Below are 27,570 nucleotides of genomic sequence, written 5' to 3'. Positions count from 1 at the left end.
TGAATATGAGCAAACTGGTTCACGAGCTGAAAGCTTAAAGGCCATACAGTAAGGACTTCTTTTGTGTTATTTAGTTGTCCCCCTATACTTCCTTAGAATTTAAATATCTACTTTTAAAAAAAATTCTATACCTTATTAAAGCAACTATTATTTATATTGTATGCCTTAAAAATATTTTCAGATCTGTATTATTTGTATATAGAAATAGAATCTGGATACAAGTTTAAGGTTCTACACCTTTGTTTACTCCACTGCCATAAATGTATTTTTGTATTCCTTATTATTCTACCCATGCTAGTAAAAAAAATATATAACTATTTAAAAAATTGACACCAAGAACTAAATTCTTTTATAAGTTTTTAATGCATATCCAGTCTTTACAAAACGAACTCTGGAAATTCAAAAGTAACATCTTTGCCAGTGAGCTTCTTGTAAACTGATGTGAATGTATCCAGCTGAAAAAAAATAGATAAAAAGATTTAGATCCAATAACAAATAAATGTGTTTTTTTTTGTTACCAACTCACAATTGAAACATACATACCTTATGCTCAACATTATTTTGCTGACTTTTATCCAGATGTACTTTAATTATTTTAGACCCATCTAGTTTTACACGAATACGCTTTCCAACAATCTCAGCAGGGTAGCATAAATCCTCAAGAATGGCATCATGGACAGCTGTCAATGTGCGGCTGTAGGAAATAAACAAATATTTAAACATTTTATAAACTAAGACTTATAACAAGTGATAAAAAAACAGACCTTCCTCATCAGTGGATTTAGAGTTTAGAGGGCTGACAATGAAGACTGCACCTTTTTTTCAATGTCATGGACAATTCTTTCAGCTAGCTATTTGCTGTTTAAGCTGAAGGCTCTTTAGAAGCGTAAGCAATTATAAAAATGACTTCTAAATATAACACAATACCCTGAGTAATCTTGATGAGGTAATAGGGTCTGTCTGAGGTAGGATAATTTTGGGGCATCCAAAAAAGGAGATAAAGCAGGTGTGAGGGGCTCAGTTTAATTAGAAAATTAACAATACAAAAGGAACATAATTTTCACCAGAATAATATTGTTTTTAAATCAACAAATAGTTTATCAGTAAGTTTAATCATTAATCAATAAATAGGCTAGAAGAAAAAGAAGTTAAAAAAAAAACAAAACCCTTGCCTTCTTGGTCTTTTCTGTTTGTTTTTCCTCTTGCTCTTTCTAGTTGGCTTGGGTAAAATCCTTCTCTATAGAAATAAAATATAAGAATTATGTAAGACAAATAATACAGAATCTGTCATGTGTCTTTGCCCTATATTCAGTACAAAGTATACATAGCCTGTAAGTATTAGTGCACAACTTCCACTTGAAGAAAAAAAAAAGGGGGGAGCATAACACAGTCGTCACAAAATTCCAGGTTACTTTTGTGAAAGTATCCCCCCCCCCCCATTTTGTTTTTACAGAGGCTTATAAATATAATAACCCTTTGGTTAAGAGTATTTCATTTCATTATTTGGATTTAGCATCAGAAATTTCTTCCAAGTAACTGAATCTTTATCTCTAGCTTCACTTAGAAAGTTCTTTAACAATCACCCAAACCACCAAAAAGATTCTAATTGGTGTACAATCATTTAGATTGCTACATGCTGTTCTTCTGACAACTCAGCTGCAATTTTGAGTTACTAGTCTATGTGAAAGAAAGAGGATTTCTTGATTATTTAGGCCTCAGGGAGGAATCGATGACGCTATATTAAAATAATAGCACAGTCGATAACCTGAATGTGATATGAAAAATACACTTTCGCAGAAAGATTTTATGCTTACTTTATTTTAGCTCAAGGTCCGTCAACCACTAAAATGTAATTCAGAAACTGGCTTCTGTGTATTATTTGATAGCTTATCCAAAGCAAACAATTTCCAAAATAAAAAAAATAAAAAAATAAAAAAAAAACACTTCCATTTCATTAACAATTTCACGAGCAGTCTCATAAAACTATGTCTTTGGATTATTTATGTTTTTGCTGCCAAAAGCTGCAATAAATTGTATAAAAATATATTTTGTAAAGAAAATCAATTGAATGTTGGCAAGCTTTGGCATTCTCCAGACATCCATGGAAACAATTATAAATAGGAAAAATATTTTGATTGATAACCACTAAATAACGGAAAGATAATCTTAGAGAATCTTGCCAATTTCCAACCCAACAATGACATTTAATTTGTTTAATTCTATTTATTTTGGGTGATTTAAAAAAAGCCACAATAAAACAATTCCAGGTCTTCATTTTTTTCCAGAAAAGATGCTTTTCAATTGCTAAAACAAAATTCCAGGCATTTTGACAACCATTAGTACTACAAGCCAATATGTAACCACCAAGAAGATTGACAAATTATGGTAAATCGAGAATCATGCGCTGGGAAATATTTTAGTTGTGAATTCTTTTACGTGTCAAACACGCCAAACCATTTTTATATATATATTTTTTTTTTTCCTACGTGCATGAAGGAAATTGAGTTTGACTTTTAGTCAATGGGCTAGAGATTAAACTAAAGTGAATATAAATAAAAACTATTTGCTACAATATGCACAATTACCTGAGCAATGAAAACGACAGGCTTGCCATTGAATTTCTTTTCTAGCTCACGAACTAAACGGGTCTGAATCTTTTGGTATGCTTTCAGCTGAGGCACTGGGACAAAAATGATAATTGCCTTTTTCCCCTGCATATCTATCTCCTGAAATAATGAAAAGTGAATATGACAGGCTAGTAATTTTTTGAGGTTATAAAGACTTTATGTTTCCAGGTAATATTACACATTCATGTAATGAATACATGTAAAAACATTTCTACAGCCTGTAGTAAGAGTAGTACAATATAACTATTAGCCTCTTAAGTGCTGTACACAATCTGAAAGTTAATAAATGGTACTAATCATTTTAAAGTGACAAGAGATATTTACACAAATGATGTAGTTTACTTACTTTTGCTCCAGTGATGGATAACTCGTACAGAGAGGCTTTCAAATCAGAGTTCATCTCAAGCTCCAGAAGAGCCTAAGGGATTCAACAATTAAAGAAAACCATGAATATGAATATTTAAAAGGCACAAAAAGATATAGTGATTAAAAAATTATCATTATAGATGAAAACCAAAAACTAAAAATAAATGACAAGATCTGTCACAGCCCAGCTAAAGATCTGTGGCACATCACAATAACATAAGTAATCAGTTCTATATTCTATAGATAGACATACCCAAGGCCTAGATATAGACTACAGACTACTAAATCTATATGATCTTGTTACAAATAATCATACATGATACATTGGTACAACATAATCATACATATCAGCCATAATGCCCATATCTTAACTCTAGAAAAACTATTAACTTAACTTCTTAAGTCTTAAATTTTTTTTTTTTTTATAAAATTCTATACTCAAGATCTAAACTAGTTAAGCTAATGTGCATAATGATAATCTCATGCTATTACAAATAGATCTACAATGAATGAATGATCATGATAATTGATGTATTCATTGTATTGCAATACTAATATACTAATAAAATTAATGTATTTTAATCATTTAATGGCAATGGAAAGTAAGAAACCAACTCACCTGACTAATAGCAGACTCAAATTCATCAGGCTTTTCGCCCTGAGGCTTAATTATTTTCGCACTCGCCGAATACATCTATTAAACAAAATATAAATATGAATTAATATATTTTCAAGTAGAAAAACAAATCTGGCTGTCCGTAAATTTGTTAAAAAAGAGAATGTTACAGTAGTGGATGCAAGAGTTTATCACATTAAATCAGCCCCAATCAAGGTTTATAAAGGAAAATCATAATTAAAATTATGCTCAATATTTACTATACTCTTATTTCTTTATATTCTTGTGTTAATTTTCATAAATTAAGGGATACAAATAATAATTTTAGACATTTGAAGTGTTTACAATTAATATGTGTACCTTAGAGGCGACCGTCTACCGGAAAAGGAAGCTGTACTCGGTTATCAAACTAAAATTGACAACATTGAAAAATGCCTAACATACTCCTACAGTTTAGACTAGCTAATTCTGGGTCAAAATTGTTAAAATCAAAGTTTAAAAAATAGTTTGAAACGTATGTACTTGAAAAGTACGGTTTTATTAAATTGTATAGATATTTTTCTCGCGAATATTAATACTTTATGTTGATATTTTATAATTAAGTTTGTTTTCTTTCATGAGAAAATTATATTTTTACATGTATATTTTGATAGGTGTAAATGTTTAACTTGGAAAACAGGCGAGTTTCGTTAAAGTCAAAACAAGCAGAAAGTGACTAAAGTTAAAGTTAAAGACACTAATCTAATGACTAAAGTCATAATAAAAGAATTTAAGAAATGATGATATACCCATAGAGTCTAGATCTAGCTAGATCTAATAAATTATCGGGTCCATTTCATTATTTCAAATTCAATTTTCCTACATTTCATTTAAAAATTATCTAGACTCTATATTTCAAAATTATTTGTCACAAATTTGTGAATGGAGATAAGATAAACTTATAAACTTTTGTATTAAATTAATAATAATATCGAAAAGCCAGACTAGTGAACTGTCACTGTCTAACTAAGTGACAGTAAGTCTAGTGCCTGTCTTCTAAAGAATAAATTATTTTCATGATTCTTATCGTAGTCTATGAATCGGTTGTTTACGTATTTCTTTGAAACCATGTCCTTGTCCAAGTCTGGACAATTTTTTTATGCTGTGAAACGAGGTAGGGTTCCTGGTGTCTATTTGTCATGGTAAGTCCTTTAGTTTAAGTTAAGCCAGTTTAAGATTTTATTAGTTTTATGTGTTGTGTTTGTTGTTTTTTTAATTCGATATAAAATGTTTCCTTTTTATATTATTATATATACAATATATACTATTATATATTCTAATATCAAATATAGACTCTAGTATCTATAGTATAGTTGTATAGAAATTAGAAATATAGGTCGATCTATAATAATCTATATCAGACTCAATATATTATAATTATATAGATCTAGACTATAAATAGACATAGAAATTTAGAATCTATTCTATGACTCTATGAAGTCTATGTCAAACAAAGATATTTTTTTTTAATCTTGTAAGTCTAATGTTAGTGTATAACTTTGATGAAATAGACTAGATTTATTAATGAGAGAATGTTAAATATTGATAGTCTTAGGTATATATTTATAGTGGGTTGAATAAGATCTGTTTCTCCCTAATTTATATTTTAAACACAAAAGTTTAGATTATTCAATTTATCATAATTTTATGTAGATGTAGTCTTTTTTTTTTTTTTGTGCATTTTCTTTTTCATTAATTACAGGCCTGAGTGTGAAAAACAAATTAAAGGATTTCCTAACCCTGTTTTCAAAAAATTCCCCTCAAAGGAAGACTGCTATAAATTTATTGGAGGTGAAAGTAAGTATTTTTTTTTTAAGTTTTATTTCTTAACTCTTTGGCTCCGCACCAACGCACAGGGCGTTGATTTTAAAAAAGGGGAAAAAAGTCGGACCAACGCTGGGGGCATCGGCTATTTCAAATTTATTTTTTTCGTTTCCATTTCTCCAATTCTTGTTTTTTATTGCTTAATTGTTTATCTAGAATAGTTTCCCTTTGCTAAACATCCGGAATTTCCTTCATTTAACGTGTTTTTATTTTGTACGAAGTTTGTAAAGAGATGACATTTATTTTTTCTGTGTGCGTGTTTTTTTAACATGGAGCTTCAACCAAGGCCATATAAACTTTGTAGATCTAAATATTTCTTTGATAAAAAAGTATAAGAATTCAGATGACAGTGGTTTTGTTTCATCTGATGGTGATATTGATAAATCTAATTATATAGATCTAGATCTAGTAAATTAATTTATAGATTTAGACCTAGGCCTAGGTCTAGTAATGATGAAGTTTATCAGCTGATGAAGCAGCTCCACCCCCAGCTAATGTTCAATGTAGATCTAGAACTAGTTTAGCTGTCTCTTATCTTCTTATCTTATATAATACAGACGTTACTTCAAAAAAGAAGATGATTACGTCCTACGCGTCATGCATTTAGTCATGCATATTAACCAATGACTTAAATTCTGCCAAGTCACTGGTTTTCCTGGCTAGCTCAGGCAACCCATTCCATGCTCTAATAGCACTAGGGAAGAAGGAGTATTTGTACAAATTTGTCCTAGCATATGGGACGAGGAATGTGCCTTTATCTTTGTGTCTTTCAGAGTATTTTATTAAATTTTGTTTTTGTATTTGAAGATTATGGTTCAGTGTTTTATGTATGATTGCTACTTTACTTTTGAGCCTTCTGTCCTGAAGGCTTTCTAAATTTAGTGATTTTACTAAAGGTGTTACTCTAGTCAAATGTGAATATTCGTTTGTTATGAATCTCACTGCTCTATTTTGTGTCTGTTCCAGTTTCTTAATGTTTTCTTGAGTTGAGGGGTCCCAAACGGAGGATGCATATTCTATTATTGGCCTAACCAAGGTTAAGTAACATTTTAGTTTTATGTTCTTATTTGATTTATAGAAATTTCTTTTAATAAATCCTAATGCTTTGTTTGATTTTTTTGTAGTTTCATCAATATGTGGATTCCATGATAGTTTTTCATTTATTATAACACCTAGGTATTTTGCGTTTTTAGTCTGTGATACTGGTTTGCCATGAATAAGATAAGTGGAATTAATTTGTTTTAGTTTTTTTGTTACTCTTAACAACTGACATTTTTCTGGGTGGAAAGACATGCTCCAATTTGATTCCCATTTCTGTAATTCATCTAATTCTCTTTGTAAAATATCTGTGTCTTGTGTTGTTTTTATTGTTCTATATATTATGCAATCGTCTGCAAATAATCTGACTTTTGTTCCTGAACTAATGCAATTTGGTAAATCATTTATGTAAATTAAAAATAGTAGTGGACCCAAGACTGTACCTTGAGGTACACCTGAGTTTACTGTTATCGGTGTTGATTTAGAGCCATTTATTATTACAGTTTGTTCTCTCCCTATCAGAAAGTCTTTAATCCACTGATGCAGTGGACCATTAATGCCGAAATATTTTAATTTTTTAAGCAAACTATGGTGGTGAACTTTGTCAAAAGCCTTAGAAAAATCTAGTAAGATAGCATCTATTTGTTCACTATTATCTAAACCTTTTGAAAAATCATCAATTAGTCCTATTAGTTGTGTTTCACATGATCTATATTTCCTAAAGCCATGTTGGTATGGTGTGATCTACATTATCTAGATCTAAATCTAATCAAATAGATGTAGATCTATCATCTAGGCACTGAAACAGAACAATTTCAGATTTATTCCACCAAGAAATTTGGTTGTCAACCTAGACTTAGTCAGCACTGCATCTATTGAGATGGAATGTTTTTTTCATTGACAATCACATTGTTGATAGTCTTGTTAGCAAAATAAATAGCTATGCTGACCATAGGATTAAATTGAACACCCCTGCTAGAATAAGATCCATTTTCAGAGAATGGAGACCTATAACTATAAAGAAAGACAGAGTATGTAAACACTTTGGGTCAGGGAGAACGGTTTATGTTTGCGCTGGATGGGAGTCGAACCCACACATTCATATTGACTGCTTCCATGAATTTGAATATCACAACTAGAAGGAATATTTATATACTAAGTACATGAAGAACTTTAGAAGAAAATAATATAAATATATATATGCTTTACAGTTGGACTAGTTTTAGGGTAAAAGTGTTTTGTTCCAAGCGTGTTGCTTTTTTTATGGGCTTTTTCGTTAAAGTAGTGACATTGGATTATTAGTTCCAGTTTATTATTTTTTGCATCTATTGCTGTTTCTTCTGTGGTGTTCTGTAAACAAATGGATAAAAATGAGAAAAAAAGCTATTTCAATTCAATTTCAACAATAAATTTCTTTAAACATGCACTTGGATGGATATTTTCAATGTCAGTTGGTGAGTTTTTCATTTTTAATTTTTATATTCAAAACCCTAAATTACAAAAACAACATAATTTGCAAACTAGAAAACATAAGAAATGGAAAGAGTATTCATTTCTCTTTAATTCTATATCAAGTTTATTATTTTCCAATAATAAATAAAAAAGTTATACAAGTTATATCGAAGCAAAGTAGCGCACTCTAAAATGGCGGAAAAATTAATTCTGTCCAAAAGTGGCAAATAATTCCGAATTAATTCCGGAGCCAAAGAGTTAAATATCTAGAAAGGAAACTTAGACATGAATTTTTTTTTATTTTGACTTCGCAAAACATAAGTTTAAAAAGAAAGTTCCCAGTTCAGATGAAAGGTCAGTGGCCAAGGTTAACGAGGGTTTCATGTGGCCAGCACTACTTTTCATAACTAATGTTATGTACCCATTAGAGCTGGGTGGACTTAGAGGTGCTTAAAGATCCTGAAATTAAAAATCCCAGTCTTCACCAGGATTCAAACCATGGACCCTCCGGTTTGGAAGCCAAGTGCTTTACTACTCAGCCACCATGCCTTATTCACAAAACATAATTTTGCTATTATTATTATTATTAATATTATTATTATTATATTGTGGGCTTCCCAATATAATAATAATAAGGCTTGTCTTCGAGTCCGAAGATTAGTGAGGAATGCAATATTTCCTGTGCTTGCGCAGCCCCAGCTGTGACCTGCATGTCTTGCCACACCCAGGGCAAGCATAACCATTGTCCGCAGGTGGTTGATTTAGACTTTTTTTTTTACCGTCTGCGCCTGTCCTCGGCAGCAGATTTTCTTTTGGTCTCAGATGTGTATCCCGCTGCCTATATGAGTGACCTCCAGCTGTTATAATATAATTAAGCTAAATGCAGCTATAGCAAAGATACCTACTAATGCAAAAATCATGTATTTTGTTCAAAAATGATTTTGTAAAATGTTTTACATGTTTCGGATGTTCCTTCAGAGTTAAATATAAACTACTTCCTACTCCAAACCTTCTGCAGGACAACAGGGGATGTCAGCGGGCAGGTTATGAACTGTGGGACCATTGAGATGACTGAATGACTGTCTAATGCACAAACCCTCACAACCAGGCAGCCATCCTAATGTGCATACTTTTTTTTTTCACTATTTCAAATACCTCACCACTGGATGTTTTTTTAAAAACACTTCTAAATTACTCTAATATTGCAATTATAAATTTGAAATTGATATAATTGTGAGTTTTTATTTGAAGTTTTCATTTAATTTATACACACCTTATTTTATTCCAACTCACTATTCATTCAGACCACTTTTTTTTCCACCAGCTGGTTGCCTACATCATTGTTATTTAGTTTTTGTTTTCTTTTTTTGTTTTTTTATATTACTGTTCATTGTTACCCCTACCTTGTCCATAGTGCTGTAATGTCTTTTTCAGCTAAGTTATTACGCTACTGTTCTGGTTCTTTTTAAGAGAGGAATTTAAACATTTTTTTAAAAGTTTTTTTTTGTTAATAAATAATGATTTTCTTAAAATAAACCTTTGGCTTTGGACGCTCCTATTTTCACAATTCAACCACAGAGAATACACATTATATAGACGTCATTGTAATTGGCAAATGATTTTTAAAAGATTTTTTTTGTGGGGATTAATTTGGTTTGTCAACTGGGATAAGCTTTGTTTTTTTAATGATAGAATGTAACATATTGTACTGTCAACTTTTGATCTGAATATATCAGTCAGATTTCTTCCCTCCCACTATGGTTAAACACTCTTCTTTTGGAGAGTGCCATTGTACTATATACCATTTTTTTTTTTAAAGTTGAAGAGGGGTTGTTATTTTAAATATTTTTTTAAAGCCAGAAATTTAGGTAATTTAACACTGTATTGAAGTTCTCTGTTTTAAATAAATTTAACTTTTTTTTTTCCAATTTCAGATGCATCTTCAGCTTTTTCCAAGAGCTCAGACTTTAACCCGTTGGCTAACTTATGTTCTAAAACTCCAGAAAAATCATCACAATCTTCCTCAGATACAGAGTCAACACCACAATCATTAGCCTACTCAGTGCAGTTGTTAAATAAAAATATGAAATATGTTTTGGAAAGTATAGAGACTTTAAAAACAGGTCTGCTAGAAGTGAGGACAACATTATCTAGATTGGAGAATAGTTTTTATACTGGTAAGAACAAATACATTTATATTGTAAGTTTCAAGATAATAAAGTTATATGAGAAAAATTCTTTAAAAAGAGGTGTGTCCATTACTGTGGCTTGTCATACTACATTCTCATAAACTGTTAGTTACAGGTGCAGTTACTTTAAAGGCTTTTTTTTTTTTTTTTTTTTAAGAAATAAAAAAAATGTTTAAACATGAAAGGTAAAATCTGATCTCATCAGGGTTTCTGTCCAGGGCTTTTGCAAGATAGGATTTGAGCCTCTCAAGCCCTCACTCTAATGGAGTTTGATGATGATGATGATCTCATCTGTCCCTTGACTTTTATCATAGGGGTGCTGTAACAGTTCCTGTAACCCTCCACTTTTCCTGGTCAGCGGCTGTTCTTAGCAAGATATAGAGAGGCCTGTCCATTCTTTTACATTATCCAGCCATTTTTTCTTTGGACAACCTTTTTTTCATGCTCCCTCCACTGTACCTTGACTTTACAATGACTTTTGATAGTGAGTCAATCTTACAATATGACCAAAACAGCTCAGCTTTCTTCTCTTCACAGTATTGAGGAGTTCTTCATTTTTGCCAGGCAGAGTGTCGACTTTTAAAAATACAAACTCATTCGTTTTCTTTTCCTGGTATCTGATACTCAGCATTTTTCTGTAGCATTAACTCTCAAAGGCTTTGATTCTTCTTTCAGCCTCAGTGTTCAGTATCCAACAACCTTATAGGAGTACAGACCACTACGGAAGAATACAGTTTTAATTTTACTGAAACACTTCTTCGTTCTCATTGTTATGTTGGAGCGTTCAGATGACTAGACCAATATATGAGATGAACTGCACTGTGGTTTCCAAATCAGGGAGCTCTCCATATAGTTTTCTTTCTATTGGGGTGTTTTGGGGCCAGTGTCTTATACGGGCCTTTTGGTAAAGAGAGCAGTTTTGGAGGACATGGTCGGCATTTTCTGGTGATACTCCACATGGGGAGATTTCACTGGTTCCAATTTTGAGCTTCCGGTACATGTGTTGTCGCATTCTGTTGTGTCCGGTCCTGAGTCGAAAGATTAGACGTTGGTCTTGTCGGGATAGCTTATAACTGGGACACTGATGTTAAAAAAAAAAGTAAAGTTCACCTTTCAGACCGTGCAATCTATGGGGAAGATGATGTTAAGGTCAGTGTTTCTTTGGCCAACGGTTAATGAGCAAGGTGTCATGTGGCCAGCATAACGACAAACAACCTTTACTTTCCCCAACTAAAGTCAGGTACCCATTAGAGCTGGGTGGACTCGGAAGTGCCCTAAAAATCACAGATTTCTAAATCCCAGTCCTCACCAAGATTTGAACCCAGGACCCCAGGCTAGAAGTCAAGCGTTTAACCACTCTGTCACCTAGCCCCATGTTGATGTTACTCTTATAGCAGCGGATGTCAACAAAAAGGGAAATGTGCTACATGGTTGTTAAAATTTTACCTACCATTCTCTGTATTCACTTTTTCAGCACCTGGTTCTAAACGTAGTTACTCAACATTGGATTTGTCTCATGAATCTCCTTGTAAAGTTGCCAAAGTGGAAAACAAAATGTCTGATTTTACAGGTAGGTAAACTTCTTGGCATAAAGTTTGTGTGTGTGTTTTATTTTTTTCTTTCTCTAAATCAGATAAAGAACCCATTGTTTGTTTGGGTGTTTTTAAGTAATATTTTTTAATAATATAAAGAGAGATATGATATGCAAAGACAATAATGACTATAGAGAAATATATATCAATATTTAATGTTAATGTAAGGTTTGTTAATATAATCCTCATTATTTAATTTAAACATTTTTTTTTAAACACCTCTGTCAGTGTTTATTACAAAAGACTCAAAATATTTTGTCAAATTTTAAGAGTATGTTTTTAAAAATGTTTTACATGTTTTGGATGTTCCTTCAGAGTTGAAGACAATTTACTTCCTATTCCAAACCTTCCATGGACGGCGGGGGATGGGAGCGGGCAGGGTTTGAACCTGGGGCCATCGATAAATCCTAATGACAGTCCAGCGCACAAACCGGATGACCAGGCAGCCAAGAACATGGACTTGGAGTATTACAAAATTAGTGCTTTTTTTCTTCTACTAAATAAATGAAGTTATGATTTTAAACCCTTGATGCCTCTGAAGTACATTTTGAGTGAAATATTAGTTTTGCTGGGAATTAATTTTTAACTTTGGCAAAAATAATCAGGATCGATGAAATATTAGTTTTGCTGGGAATTAATTTTTAACTTTAGCAAAAATAATCAGGATCTGGGTTTCAAATTGTAAATACTTTTTAGTTTATTAATACAGGACAGAGCTATTTCTATTTTTAATCCAATTTCTTTTACATAGATTAAGCCTAAATAAGTTATCTGTTTTAATGTATTTATAGGGTCAAAGTTTAGTGACAGTGAAGGTGTTGAAGTGTATACAGATGGTGGCTGCTTTTCTAATGGTCGTTCAGATGCCAGAGCTGGGATAGGAGTTTATTGGGCACCTAACGATCCTGAGTACGTTTGTTTTTTTCCAAAATTGCTGATTATGTTTACATGAAACTTCCCGATAGTTAAGTGAATCTCCAACTTGCAACCAAGAAAAGATAAACTTGTTTTTTTAAAGCTTTTACACAGTGAAACACTCATGCTTACAGCATGCTCAGAGTGTCATGGTCCAGTCTGTTTTGGACCAGTTTGGGGAGGGGGGTATCTGATTGAAGTTTTTCTGTGCTGCATTTAGGTGCTCAGTAAATACAACTCTGCCTGTTAGGGTAGTCAAGTGGTTTAAGCCTCTTGACCACATTGTATTCAAGACAAAGAAGACATTATAACAATTTTTCTTACTTAAAATTACAGGTTGTATTTTTTAGTTCAATCTTGTCATTTCCTACTTGGCATTATTTTACTCTTGTGTTTTTAAATATAAAACAATTATGTTTATGTTTTGTTTCTTTTTCTTATAGTAATATCAGTGAACCGCTTCAGGGAAAGCCCACTAACAACCGGGCTGAAATATATGTAAGAAATTGTGTTTGTTTTATTTTATGGATTTTTCATTTGATAAATAACCACCATCACAATACAATTTTCAAGGCAATAATAGTTTGTGAAGGCTTTAATCTTTAGGAAATATTCAGAAAATAAAAAAAAAGACTTGCTTATGGTTCCTAATAGCAAATATTTGCAAACAAAACTGAGTTTCAAAATCTTCTTTACCCTTCCATGTTTTGGTCCATACTAAGCAGTTATGTTGAGGGGGGAAGTGTCTTTGCATGATAGTGGTCATTTTCCTAAATGATGCTGTACATTAAAGTGCAGTGGTTCTCATCCCTATTTTTATTCACTCTTCCTTTAAGTTGGACTTTCTTTTATAAGTAGATAAGATATGTTTTAATGGTGTTTAGTATTTACTTCCAATTTTATTTTTTTAAACTTATTTAGTTTATGACACATCAGCATTATTTTATTCATCTCATCTTTTGTTTGTATGAAATATTGTAAAATAAGGTATTATCTCTGAGTCCAAAGCTTAAGGATGACTGCAGCATTGATTATGCAGACCCAGTTGGGACCTACATATTTCATCAGATCACTTGAGACAAACATAGTCATTGTCCAACAAAAGTCTTTTTTCTTTTTAAGTTTTCATTTCGCTGTCTGCACCTGTCTTCTTCAAGGTTGTTGTTTTTTTTTCGTCTCAGTCCTGTGACCTGTGTAGAAGCTATCCAGCTGTCTCTTTCAGAAGCCCTTTGTTGCCAACTGTTTTCCTCTATAAATACCAGGATATAATTTAAAAACAGAGATTAGAACTTTAGTTGTTCCAATATAAATATAAGTGTAAGTGTTCATCAATTTATTTTATTACTGTTTAGTATCATTTGCAGGATCTGCGATATCAGACAATGCTGTTAAGTTAGTAATATTACATTGCATTGAGGGATCCCTCAACTCAAGAAAATATTAAGAAACTGGAACAGACATAAATAGAGTAGTGAGATTCTTAACAAAGGAATATTCACATTTGATTAGAGTAACATCTTTAGCAATATCATTAAATTTAGAGACTCTTAAGGATAGAAGACTTAATAGTAAAGTAGCAATTATAAAAAAAAAACTGAACCATAATCTTCATATACAAAAGCAAAACCTAATAAAATACTCAGAAAGATACAAAGATAAAGGCACATTCCTTGTTACATATGCTAGGACAAATTTGTACAAAGCATCTTCTTCCCTTGTCCTATTAGAGCATGGAATGGGTTGCCTGAGTCAGCGAGGAAAACAAATAACTTGGCAGAATTTGAGTCATTGGTTAACATGCCTGACTAGATTGACCTAGGGACATTTGTAGAATGTAATCATTTTCTTTTTTGAAGTAAATTCTGTATTTTATAAGAAGATAAGATTTGCCAGATCTGCAATATTAGATAATGCTGTTAAGTTAATAATACCATATATTTTCTAATATCCTGACAATCAGGGCAGCGAAAGAGCTTAATTAGGAACTAGTTCATTCTGCAGCATGCCATTTGAATTTGACCTGGTAAAACAGGCATAGGTTATGTTAACAAATCATGTTTTGAAAATATATAAGATGCAGAACACAAGACATCCTCAATGGGAAACAAATCAAATGGATGTAGGGAAAACCTTAATCATCCTAAGGGCAATGTGCAAAAAAACAACAGATGAGATGCATTGACTTGGATGCTTCTGAAAGATTTGCCTCTGATATAGATTTTTGAGAATGTTGGATGCACAATTTAGTGTATGTTATGTAACTTGAGTAATTATTTATGTTATGTTTTATCTGTATTAAATACTTTTTTTTTATCATCATTATCAGGCTGCACTACGTGCTATACAAATTGCCAAGAAGAAAGGGATTCCAAATTTGATTCTCCACACAGACAGTCAATTTCTTATTAATGGTAACTTTCTTTTTTTAATACAAGAAACAGTACTTTAAGAATTCATTCCAAAATTAGAGGACTTTTAAATTTAAATAGATACTGCTAAATGTATTCCACTTAATTGCTTTTTCAAAGTTTTCAAATCTTGTTAGTTCAGATAATCAGTTTGATTAATAATGATAATAATTTTTTTAAATGTTTTTATTTCACTGCCTTTGTTTTAAGTGTAAGCAATAATCAAATCCATTGATGATAAATGAAGTCCCTGGCTTGATGTAAGTAAAAATAAAGTCCCCCTTTCAGACCTTTTGATTTATATGGCAGATGGATGTAAAGGTCATCTGTTTCTGTGGCCCACGGTTAACAAGGGTGTCATGTGGCCAGCACAATGACCTGTGTGAATAATATAATAATATATTTCTTCTTAAGACAGGGCAGAATCTGGTGTGACTAATCAAGCCAATTCTGGTTTGCCATAGTTTGTGCATGTGAATGCATCTGTTTTAGGGCTAGCTAATGGGACAGCTTTCTTTTTTTTTTTTTTTTTTCTTGACTAATGCACTTTGTTTCTTTTTAATTTGATTACAGGTATCACAAAGTGGATAAAAGGCTGGAAAAAGAAACAATGGATTAATTCAACGGGTAATCCAGTGATAAATAAAGATGATTTTGAAGCCTTGGATGAAGAGCTAAAAGGAATTAATGTAAAATGGGTAGGCATTCTGCACTGTGCTTGTCATTTATCACACTTTTTTATCCTTTTCAATTCCAAGGCAAAATAATTCAAACACTAACTATTCATTACCACTTTGCCTAGAAAAGCTTTACAAAACTTGCACTGCTGCAATGTGTTTAAAATAAAAATTAAATTCTTGCTACATTTTTAAAAAACCTATGGAGCTAACTGTAATTTTTGTTTAAAATAGTCTACATTGACCTTTCTTTTTCTGCGAAATCTCATAAGTAACAGCGCTGGGGGTTTTCATGTTCAATGAGAATAATGACCTGTTTGAGGAATCTGACGATGCAAATGAGTTTGGTTGTTGAGTTTGAAATGTCAGAAAACTTAAATGGGGAAAATTACATCAGTAATGTCAATTTGAGGACAAATGCTTACGTCTTAGACCAGTATATTCAGCTTTGGCCACAAGCCCCAAATCCTGAAAGTCCAATACTTTCTCTTTGCCCAGATTAAATGTATACCAATTTTAAGCCACCACTTACCCAAAGTTTTTACTAATCCTAATTTTCTTAACAATTAATAAATTATTATTTTTTATGCTGAGTAATGTTAAGATTTATTTTTTTTTTTGCATGATTGAATTCACCTAAAGGCTGTAGTTTTTTAAAAAGAAAGTTTGAACTTTAAAACAAGATGGTCTTTGGAGCAGATTATTTAGAATCATTTTGTTACAATCACAATCTTCTGTGTGTAAGAAAGAAAACTATATGGAGAGCTCCCTGATTTGGAAACCATTGTGCAGTTCATCTCATATATTGGTCTAGTCATCTGAACACTCCAACATAAAAATGAGAACAAAGAAGAAGAAAGGAGAATCTGTGTGTAGATTTTAGGTTGTTTCATTCCATCCATCACAGTGGCACTACACATTCTCAGCACATCCTTCCATTGAGATCTCTCCTGGGCCTTTTGTCTCCAAGCCTGAACCCCAAGCTGTTTAAGATCTGCTTCCACATCATCAATCCATTGTATTTGTGGTTTGCCTTTGGGTCACCAGCCTTTTGGTTTTGCTGGTATACAATTTATGCTTCTCTGTTCTCTGACATTCTTTCAAGGTGACCTACACAATGTAGTCTGTTCTTCTTATTTATGTCTATATAGGTGGGTCTTCATACTATTGATATATCTCATAGTAAGTGTGTGTCTTCCACCCAGTTTCCTCTTCTATAGCCCCATAGATTTTCTGTTCCCAAGTATTTAGTAGATTTTCGGTTGTATTTATCTGTGTCCAGGTCTCACTTGCATGCATGTCTAGGTTGTTTTTTTTTTCATTGCTGTGTTATTTTAATTTTTCTATTGTCTAAGCTGCTAAAAATTGGCTTGGTCTTTAAAGTTGCTAATTCATTAGTATCTATCATATTTTTGTTTCTAACTTTTTAAAACATGCTTTGCCTTTTGTGAAGTGGAGTTATCTATCTTTAGTCATGAATAGCACTTTGCTTCTCTCACAGGGAAAGGGTTATAAGTTCATGGTCAGGAGTCATGAAAGGTGTCATCTTTCACATGCGTTTCTTGTCTCAGAAGCCAATCACATCCCCAGCTGGCCAGCAGGCCTTGGTAAAATAAAACATAGCTTATGTCTACAAATAAACTGAATTTTCTACTAGATCTCATAAAACAGTGACATGTATATTTCAGGTTTATGTCAGAGGTCACAATGGAAACGCCTCCAATGAAGCAGCAGACAGGCTAGCTAAAAGCGGTGCTGAAAAATATGGGCTACAATGTTAAGCACATTAGGAATACACTTGATAGGTCATCTGTACATACTTGTTTGATGGAGTTGTTAGTATTACAAATTGTATAACAGCTTTGGAGTGAGCTGATGTAACTTGTGATGAAAAAAACAAACAACAAATAAAGAAAATCATTTAACATTGTTATACAATTCAGTTGGTGTTTTGTTTTCAATATGGTATGAACATTTTTGTCAGTAGACAAGTTTGAACCAATCTTTTGTTGAATATATAATTTACTTTCTTTGAACTGAATGAGATTGAGAAGTAATTTACTTTTCTTTTGGACTTAATGAGATTCTGATATAATTTACAACTTTTTCCTATAAATACCTCAATGTCTGTCTATTTAGCCCTCTTAAATTTAGTAATTTTTTTAGTCTTAAATGATTGAGAAGGCTGTGCAGTTTATCACAAACTAAACAGGGGGTCGTAAGGACAAGACCAGATGCAAAACTTTTGACGGGAGGAGGGTGATTATTTTTGTGCTTTCTCCCTCCTCTTAGGCACCTCTATACTCTCACCATACTCTTTTTGGTTCACTGTGAGGAAGTTATGGGGGGGGGGGAAAGCTAACAGTAGTAGCGCTCCCATCTACATTATATATTTACAACTGATTCCTAGATTTCTTGTTTTATACCTTCTTTATACGCAGTTTTGTTGGGGAAGAAAGGGAGGAAACAATAAATATACAAATATATATTTGTTAATAATGTGCTTTTAACCATTAAAGTGCTGAGCTGTTTTAGTGGTACCCCAACGATTCAACAGAATAAGGAATAGGTGAAGTTGAACGATGATTCTGGACCCATCCAGCGAATTTAGTATATAGGCCTATATTTATTTATTTTTTCCCTTTATTTACTCCAGAACTGGAAGAGGTCTCAACCCGAAGTTTTACTGGACGTCGGGAAACATGAAGTTTTTTTTTTTTTATTTTTTTGGATAGTTTAGTCGAAAAGGAAATGAGAAGGTGGACACGCTTGTCAAGAGTCACAGAGTGGGAGAACATGTTCACAATAGACCTCATTCACCAATCGTAAACAAAGAACATTAGTCACGTGATTATATTGATAAAACAACGGGGAAAAACTGTCACGTGATAGCCATTGTATATTTAAAATTATATCGTAATTTGTATAGAAGAAATAGAGAATCACATGGCTAAATGTTGTTTGTTTACGATTGGTGAATGAGGTCCATTGAACATCGCACTCTTATCCGAAAGAAAGGAAGACAGTAATAGTCAATAAAATAAACGAGAAATGGACATGCGGTCTCGTCACGAGAGACAGACGACGCCTATAAAAAATTTCCCGACATGACCAAAGGTTAATTTTTTGCCTCAGAATCGGACATAACAGAATGAGACAACATATGTTCCGAAAGCTCAGAAATGGGACTCGCGAACTCTGCTCTTGTGGAGTGTCACCAGCGAATGCTGGCCATGTCCTTCAAAACTGCATTCTTTACCAAGAGTCCCGAACAAGACACTGGCCCCAAAACTCCCCAATAGAAAGAAAACTATATGGAGAGCTCCCAGATTTGAAAACCACTGCGCAGTTCATCTCATGTATTGGTCTAGTCATCTGAACACTCCAACATAAACATGAGAACGAAGAAGAAAAAAAACAACTAAAAGACGTAATAAATTTAATGACAAACTTTATGATGTTTATATTACACTAGTCGACCGGCGGCGTAGCATACGCTGCTATTTTGCAGGGCCGGCCTTAGGTGACCGCAGTGGGCTCCGCACTTACCTATGCGACCGCAGTGGGCCCCGCACTTTCATAGGACCCGTGTTAATTCTAGGTGTATAAATTATTAAATTAAACCATTGTATAACATATAATAGATTTCCCGCGGCCTCCTGTCAATTTACCAGGAGCTCCTCAAAATCTCCTGAAATTGCAAAATATAGGGCCTACGAAAAAGTCCTGGAAATATCCGGAAATTATTAAAAGCTTTAGAAAACTCATACGAATCTCCAGAAATATCTAGATCTAGACAAAATTGTCATTTTGGGATGTCATTAAATAAGGAAAATGCCAATCCTACGCGCGATAAAAAAAACGGCATTATCCCGTAATTTTGGAATCTGGTGAAAGAAGTTTCTCGCGCCTCAAACTAATGAAGAATTACTTTAGTTCAAAAATTCTCGTAGATAGATTGAAACATTTGTTAATTCTTGCTGTTGAGCTATTTTATGATATACTGTATGACTTCGCTACACGCAAGGCTCGCAAAGTTCGTGGGATAAGATTTGTCTCCGTTCTCCTAATTAGTCCTCTGTTAGACTAAGATATTATCGCTTATCGCTTAACAAGCTGTGAATGTAGATTTAAGAACAACGTTGACCACTACCCAGTGTCCAATCAACACCAACTTGATCTTCGCCTAAGCTGAGGCTAAGCAGTAATGCTAACACGCAGCCATGCAATGGTTACGGTCAGCAACTATTACCTATACCTTACTAAGTCACGTTCTTGGTTGACCGGGGGTCACGGTTCAATCCACAAAACGTTTCCTTACATGGGGCTGTATCGCTGCAGCATGAGCATTGGTATTATTTGTAAGTGACCCGTCTTTTCACATGGACGGTGTGATAATATAAATATTTTTGCATTTTAATATACAATGGGTGGGCCCCGAAGAGAGATCCCAATGTAAGATACTTGTAATTACCTGGCAGAGTGGTAGGCAATATATGCCAGTGGCGTCACGCGGGGGGGGGGGGGTGCGGGCCGCACCCGGTAACACCCATCAGGGGGTGACACCCAAGTAGGAAAAATACACCTTTCCAAAATAAAACTTAAAAAAAAAAACTACAACCTCGAATGTCTCTCACAGTTAAATATCAACATGTCCCAGACCTTCTTAATTTAGCTCTATTTGACTTGTAATCAGCATTATTATGAGATAAATAATGCGTTTTAGACGCCAGGAGAAAGAGTTTCTGAAGCTCAGAAATGTAGAAAAAAGCTTGGCTTCCTGGGCATTCTCCCACACATCTTATCTAATCTGCTGAGTGGCGAAAGTAACATTTTTATTGTAAAATGTTGAGAAACACATAGAATTAAGTCTCTCGCGCGTCATTCGACGCATAAGGCTGCAAGCTCTCTTTACAAAAATCATTCTAAGGCGACTGTCATAGCCACTTCCCTGCTGGTGCCCAAGAAATTATGAACTTCTAAAAAGGTGTGAAGCCATGTTAGACGTGGTCGGTCATGTTTTTGCTTTCTTTTCGGTTTTCATGTTAAGGCTGACTTTGGTCAGCGTATCTAATGATATCTTGGATCTACAATTCAAGATGGCGTGTCTCTAGAAGAGGGGATAAACAAAAATACGCATAGGAAAGGCCGCATCGACCTTCGCTAGACTCCAACCACATCCCGAAAAATCATTCTGTACGGGCAACTCGCGTCTGGCTCAAGAAAAACTGGTCGCCCCCCACCTCCTTCACGTGGTTGTGATAAAACGGGATTTAAAATCAGTGAACATTGATACGGAGGCGCGGTGGCTGAGCGGTAAAGCGCTTGGCTTCCGAACTGGGGTTCGAATCCTGGTGAAAACTGGGATTTTTAATTTCGGTATCTTCGGGCGCCCCTGAGTCCACCCAGCTCTAATGGGTACCTGACATTAGTTAGGGAAAAGTAAAGGCGGTTGGTCGTTGTGCTGGCCACATGACACCCCTGTTAACCGTAGGCCACAGAAACAGATGACCTTTACATCATCTGCCCTATAGACCACAAGATCTGAAAGGGGAACTTTACTTTTTACTTACTAACATTGATACTGACCATTGGGAAGAGATTGCCTTAGACAGCACTAACTTGAGTGAAACGGTGACCAAGAAAGCTACTCTGTGGCATTTTACGTCTCGAGAGACAATCTTTTCCCTTTGCAACTTCTTGTGTGACTAAAGAGGCCAATCCTTGATACACAGCTGCGATCGCAGGTTGGGCATATATAATCACCAGATGAAATAGTTTAACCATAATAAAGCATTAGACATTCAGGAAAGCTACAGACAGCGAGAAAACATGGCCTCAGCTCTTGAAGAAAAGCGTGCCGTATGAAAAATTGCTGACTCCTCTACTACCAAAGTGAAAGCCACCTTGACATGCTATCAAGTGGACAGGAGTGTCTCTCCAAACTCGGGCTTCACAGCCACATGAAAAAGTGTTCGAGGTGAACGTCTCACAAATCTCAATCGACGTTCAGTCGTCACTTCCCTTAGACGTCACTTCCCTTAGACGGCGAATGCCTGTGCGGGAAAATATTTCTCTATTGGTAACGTTAATAACCAATGTTGATGGGCTGGTTGACGTGCAACATGCATAACTTTGATAAAGAAATAAAATAAACAATAGTGTTGTTTTTTAGGGTGAGAATTTTTTTTTCCGGGGGGGGGGGGGGTGACACCCCCAACAATACCGCACAGGGGTGACACCGACCCTAGTGACGCCACTGATATATGCTACTTATCCTCATTTCAGCAGTAATGTCTAAAAATTACAATGGCTATTATAATGACAGCAGGGTGTGCAGGCCGCACCGGATGACATCCACCAGGACGTGACACCCTTGTGGTAAAAAAAATCCACCTTTGTAAAAGTAACCAACTTAAACAAGAATAACAGATTAAGCGTATGTACAAGAGTATTTACAATTGTATGACACGCCTGTGCAATTTAGACTTTGAAGACGGAGTGCAAATAGGTCCTGAATGTCTGTTACTTTATTATGGTTAAACTATTTCATGCCTAAAAATGTCCTGAATGTCTATTGCTTTATTATGGTTAAACTATTTCATGCCCAAAAATGTCCTGAATGTCTAATGCTTTATTATGGTTAAATTATTTCATGCCCAAAGATGTCCTGAATGTCTATTGCTTTATTATGGTTAAACTATTTCATGCCCAAATAGGTCCTGAATGTCTATTGCTTTATTATGGTTAAACTATTTCATGCCCAAAAATGTCCTGAATGTCTATTGCTTTATTATGGCTAAACTATTTCATGCCCAAAAATGTCCTGAATGTCTATTGCTTTATTATGGTTAAACTATTTCATGCCCAAAGATGTCCTGAATGTCTATTGCTTTATTATGGTTAAACTATTTCATGCCCAAATAGGTCCTGAATGTCTATTGCTTTATTATGGTTAAACTATTTCATGCCCAAAAATGTCCTGAATGTCTATTGCTTTATTATGGTTAAACTATTTCATGCCCAAAAATGTCCTGAATGTCTATTACTTTATTATGGTTAAACTATTTCATGCCCAAAAATGTCCTGAATGTCTATTACTTTATTATGGTTAAACTATTTCATGCCCAAAAATGTCCTGAATGTCTATTGCTTTATTATGGTTAAACTATTTCATGCCCAAAAATGTCCTGAATGTCTATTGCTTTATTATGGTTAAGCTATTTCATGCCCAAAAATGTCCTGAATGTCTATTACTTTATTATGGTTAAACTATTTCATGCCCAAAAATGTCCTGAATGTCTATTACTTTATTATGGTTAAACTATTTCATGCCCAAAAATGTCCTGAATGTCTATTGCTTTATTATGGTTAAGCTATTTCATGCCCAAAAATGTCCTGAATGTCTATTACTTTATTATGGTTAAACTATTTCATGCCCAAAAATGTCCTGAATGTCTATTACTTTATTATGGTTAAACTATTTCATGCCCAAAAATGTATTGAATGTCTATTGCTTTATTATGGTTAAACTATTTCATGCCCAAAGATGTCCTGAATGTCTATTGCTTTATTATGGTTAAACTATTTCATGCCCAAATAGGTCCTGAATGTCTATTGCTTTATTATGGTTAAACTATTTCATGCCCAAAAATGTCCTGAATGTCTATTGCTTTATTATGGTTAAACTATTTCATGCCCAAAAATGTCCTGAATGTCTATTACTTTATTATGGTTAAACTATTTCATGCCCAAAAATGTCCTGAATGTCTATTACTTTATTATGGTTAAACTATTTCATGCCCAAAAATGTCCTGAATGTCTATTGCTTTATTATGGTTAAACTATTTCATGCCCAAAAATGTCCTGAATGTCTATTGCTTTATTATGGTTAAGCTATTTCATGCCCAAAAATGTCCTGAATGTCTATTACTTTATTATGGTTAAACTATTTCATGCCCAAAAATGTCCTGAATGTCTATTACTTTATTATGGTTAAACTATTTCATGCCCAAAAATGTATTGAATGTCTATTGCTTTATTATGGTTAAACTATTTCATGCCCAAAAATGTCCTGAATGTCTATTACTTTATTATGGTTAAACTATTTCATGCCCAAAAATGTACTGAATGTCTATTACTTTTGTATGGTTAGGCCTAAACTATTTCATGCCCAAAAAGGTCCTGAATGTCTATTACTTTATTATGGTTAAACTATTTCATGAATAGGGCCTATATACATGCGGAAACACCCGCTGACGTAGCCTATACCTGTTAAAAATAAAGATTGTCTAGTCCTCTTGCCAATTTTAAATTAATTTTTTTATAGGCCTACTTTAAACAAATTATAACGGTTTAACTAGAGTTTTTACAGTGTGGCCAAATAGTTATTAGCCTACTTCTGTTCCCAAAGATATTATAAGGCTTTCTTCAGTCTCTCAGAGATTATGGATCTTCTCGTGGAAATGGCATTAGCTGTCAAATATTTACGAAAATAGTTAGAGCCGTTAACGAGAAACGTGTCAGGTTTTTCCACCCATCTGATTTTAGCCGATAAATTTGCAAGCTGAATAGAGGAATTGTATTTTAAAAAAATGGGGGTGGGGAGAATTTTGAGTAAAGTTGATTGGGGTTGGGTACACCAATGAGCTAACCGCACTGGGTAACACCGACCCTAGTGACGTCATTGGCTTATGGTAAAATCCTTCCCTAAGTAAACAGAGCTAAAGCTGAACTGGCTCGGAACCTCTTTTAGGATCGGTTTACAGCCAGATGTAGATCTAGATCTGCGAGTTACATCAAAGTTTAGTAAACACCGTATTATTTTGGGTCACATTTTTTTTTTGTTAGCTCATTCCTTATAAGTTTCTCCCACTTCTTTTTTTTAAATCCAACGCACGTCATCAGGGATATTCTTAAGACTCAATCCCCATGCAACGTTTTGTTTACGAAATATATAAATATAGACTAATAGAGAGAGATCTAAGGCCTATTTTCTCATTGAAATCGTATGCTTAAATTTATTTTCGTGCTACCCGAAATGACGTATAATACCACGTGACAGAACTGTCACCTGTTAAAACTATGCGGTGTTTGTAACATTAAGGGATATACTCGTGCTGATGAGTCACCCAACTGTGACTGTAAGAAGAGCCCTGTTGCAATTTGGGTCACATTCTTTTAAAGGGGGCGGTAACACTGGGACATTTAAAAAAAACAAAAACTCAAAAAAAATGTTATAGATCTGGATCTATATGTAATCTAATCTAGTAGATCAAACTCTAGTAAACTGATTTAGATTTTTTTTTTAAATTCTAAATGCAATTGTGATATAGGTCTAATAAAACTTCAGAAAACAACATTTAATCTAGTCTACGTTACAAACGCGTACACATTCTAGAACATAGGAATAAATATCTAAGTCGGAAGTAATTTTTGTTATACGGAAGTGGTGACAATCTGCCGTCGATTTAGCTAATTTTTAGCTAAAACTCTCTCCCTCACTCTTTCTCTTTCTCTCTCACATTGTACCCTTTTTCGCTTATGGCACTGGCACTTTAGAAACTTAATGTATATTTAGTATAAATCATTTTTACAAAATAAATTGCGTATGCTCTTATTTTAGCTTTCTAATAGGCCTACATTATGGATAAGCGTATGTCGTAATTATATACTTATTTTTGAAAGAACGATTTTACCAATAATATTTTTTTGGTATGTCTGTCGACATACTATCGGACATTGATAAATTGTATATTGTAAAAAGTCATTTTTTTAAAATAAAAAATAAGGAGCGGGAGATGTAATGTTTATCTGTTTCTGTGACCGGATACCGAGGGCTTTGTGCGCAAGAAAACACACATTTACTTTCTAAAAAAAAAAAATTCAAGTAGATCTAACACATAACACATATATAATCTTTTATTACCAGTGTCTCAAAAGCTTTATACACTTCTTCCGCAGATTGCGAAAGCTTGGCGTAGGGCCTAGAATTTGACGTTATAATATGGCCTCCTTCAGTCCCGAAGCGACTATTGGACCTGGGCATCAGCTATGGTCGGAACGATGACACCCACGAAGGCAGTTACACCCATCTATAGTAGCTGTCCAAAGGAACGACAATAGTAAAAACAGCGGCGTCGCTTGCTCGGCTATGGATTGCTGCAATCTGCCGAACTGTAGTAGGCTCCTGATTTTTTCCCCAGAGAGAACTACCCAATCCTTTTCCTTGTTTGGCAGCATAGGTTTGAATTCAGAGTTTTCCTTTTATAGGTAGGCCTAGGTAACCAGCTAAGGTTAATGAGCCTCTCATACCCGAGGCTTACTGGTTTAGGCACTGGTTACTTGATTTTGCCTTTCTCCTGTTAGTGATAACAGTACGCGTTCCATGCTTTAGATGCCCTAATTATAGTCCAGGAATCGAAGCTATATATTTGTACTTATAGACCTTCATAGATTCAATTGACAAATCAAGTAGGCATTAAGTTCGATTGTTTGAATGTCTGTGACCAGCAGAACCGTTTTCAGCCTAAATTATTGTTGGCTTATACCGGTTTATATGGCGTCTTTAAATTAAATACACTTGAATTTTAACTCAAACTATTTGACTAGAACGTGTACGGGTCACCTATTATATTGGCAACTACTTCTTTTCACAAATTTTCTGTCTACTGTACAGCAATATCGGCAACAAATTCTACCTGTCTAAACAATATAAATTAAACAAAAAAAAAACAAAGGTTACAAAGACAGTTTGTGTGGAAACACAAACTCAAAATCGGCCCCCGAAGTGGTCCAACCAGGTAGGTAAAAAGGCAGGAATCAATGTTTTCAGAAAGAACATCATAATTAAATTCTATCAAAGACAAATGACAGAGAAGAATGGAGAAAGAAAGTTGACAGATCTTGTGTGGTGCCCCAGCGGTCCAGCAGACCAAAGGATAGGTGAAAGTGAATGTGAAATTAAATGCTAACCTGGCCTAACTGATTTCTTATAATGAATATATAATTGATCTAATTGTTTTATAATGGGTCAATCCTCATAAAAAGAAAAAAACATTTTCGTAAAAAAAAAAATCTGTTCAGTGTTCTTTGGCCGCAGTGTAGCACGGCAGTTCACGAGATAATATGAAAACCTACTTATTAATTGTTGTTTCAAATTGTGTCCAACTTATATGCATACTAGTATTTCAACATTTCCTATGAAGAGAGTGTATTATAAGCTACTAGATATAGTAGAAATTGAAAAATAATGGACTTAGGCAAAATCACTAACCTCTATGCGATGTGCCAGGCTTTTATATTTTGAGTCTTTAAAATGTGACTTTTTTTTTACAAAGCTTTTATTAACTAACTCTGTCTGTCTGTCTGGTTAAAAAATGTGTACACGTTATTTCTCCTACACCCATTCTCGGATCAAGTTGAAACTTCGCACAATTATTCACCGACGTTGACAAGACATGAATCAATAAAACAAAAGGAACCAATTTGACAATTAATTACTGTTAATCCATTATTTTAATTGTTATATAGCAACAAAGGGAAACTAATACTTCAGTATTCACAGATAGAGCTAAATTTGTTGGATTTTATCCCCTTAAATAATTGTAAACTCTATTTCTTCCTCACACATTCTCCGATCAATTTGATACTTTAAAAAATAGTTATTGTTCCTAACAAAACATGAATCAATAAACAAAAATACTTAAGTAGTCAATTTAATTAATTATTGGTAATTAATTATTTTGTTTGATATCGAATAAGGGAAATAACTTGTACATTATTGGTAGATATTGCTTTAAGGACGGGGTTCTTCCTTTTTAGATGA

At 33.9% G+C, this 27,570-nt stretch overlaps 2 protein-coding genes across 4 annotated transcripts; one reads left to right on the top strand and one right to left on the bottom strand.

Moving 5' to 3' along the window:
• Positions 1 to 344: 344 nt before the first annotated feature.
• On the bottom strand, positions 345 to 4,101 carry LOC106062966 (40S ribosomal protein S7-like). The gene is made up of 7 exons (XM_013221277.2): positions 3,970 to 4,101; positions 3,613 to 3,687; positions 2,974 to 3,045; positions 2,586 to 2,726; positions 1,173 to 1,237; positions 544 to 694; positions 345 to 455 (listed from the first exon to the last, which is right to left on the bottom strand). Exons 2-7 carry the CDS (start codon positions 3,685 to 3,687, stop codon positions 378 to 380), a joined length of 582 nt encoding a protein of 193 aa, XP_013076731.1. The 5' UTR covers positions 3,970 to 4,101; the 3' UTR covers positions 345 to 377.
• LOC106062417 (ribonuclease H1-like) lies at positions 4,000 to 17,681 on the top strand. Of its 3 annotated transcripts, none has more exons than XM_056028658.1 (10): positions 4,000 to 4,138; positions 4,681 to 4,790; positions 5,351 to 5,445; positions 9,897 to 10,139; positions 11,626 to 11,721; positions 12,535 to 12,652; positions 13,102 to 13,156; positions 14,985 to 15,069; positions 15,640 to 15,764; positions 17,432 to 17,681. In XM_056028658.1, the coding sequence occupies exons 2-10, from the start codon at positions 4,684 to 4,686 to the stop codon at positions 17,522 to 17,524; spliced, it is 1,017 nt and encodes a 338-aa protein (XP_055884633.1). In that variant the 5' UTR covers positions 4,000 to 4,138; positions 4,681 to 4,683; the 3' UTR covers positions 17,525 to 17,681. The 3 variants fall into 3 exon arrangements, with proteins under 3 accessions (XP_055884633.1, XP_055884634.1, XP_055884632.1); XM_056028659.1 differs by having other exon boundaries at positions 4,017 to 4,123; XM_056028657.1 differs by lacking the exon at positions 4,000 to 4,138 and having other exon boundaries at positions 4,270 to 4,790.
• The last annotated feature ends 9,889 nt before the right edge of the window (positions 17,682 to 27,570 follow it).

This window comes from Biomphalaria glabrata, chromosome 5 (genome assembly GCF_947242115.1).
Source record: "Biomphalaria glabrata chromosome 5, xgBioGlab47.1, whole genome shotgun sequence".
Taxonomy (NCBI): Eukaryota; Metazoa; Mollusca; class Gastropoda; family Planorbidae; genus Biomphalaria; species Biomphalaria glabrata.
This window is presented reverse-complemented; position numbering and strand designations above follow the sequence as displayed.

Bases quoted from the DNA above. Each gene is read 5' to 3' on its own strand.
- LOC106062417 (XM_056028658.1), top strand. From the start codon at position 4,684: ATGAATCGGTTGTTTACGTATTTCTTTGAAACCATGTCCTTGTCCAAG. The intron at 12,653-13,101 runs GTACGTTTGTTT...TTTTTCTTATAG, and splicing joins TGGGCACCTAACGATCCTGA to TAATATCAGTGAACCGCTTC. The intron at 15,070-15,639 runs GTAACTTTCTTT...ATTTGATTACAG, and splicing joins CAGTCAATTTCTTATTAATG to GTATCACAAAGTGGATAAAA.
- LOC106062966 (XM_013221277.2), bottom strand. From the start codon at position 3,687: ATGTATTCGGCGAGTGCGAAAATAATTAAGCCTCAGGGCGAAAAGCCT. The intron at 1,238-2,585 runs GTAATTGTGCAT...TTATTTCTATAG, and splicing joins CTGTCGTTTTCATTGCTCAG to AGAAGGATTTTACCCAAGCC. The intron at 456-543 runs GTATGTATGTTT...ATTTTTTTTCAG, and splicing joins AAAATAATGTTGAGCATAAG to CTGGATACATTCACATCAGT.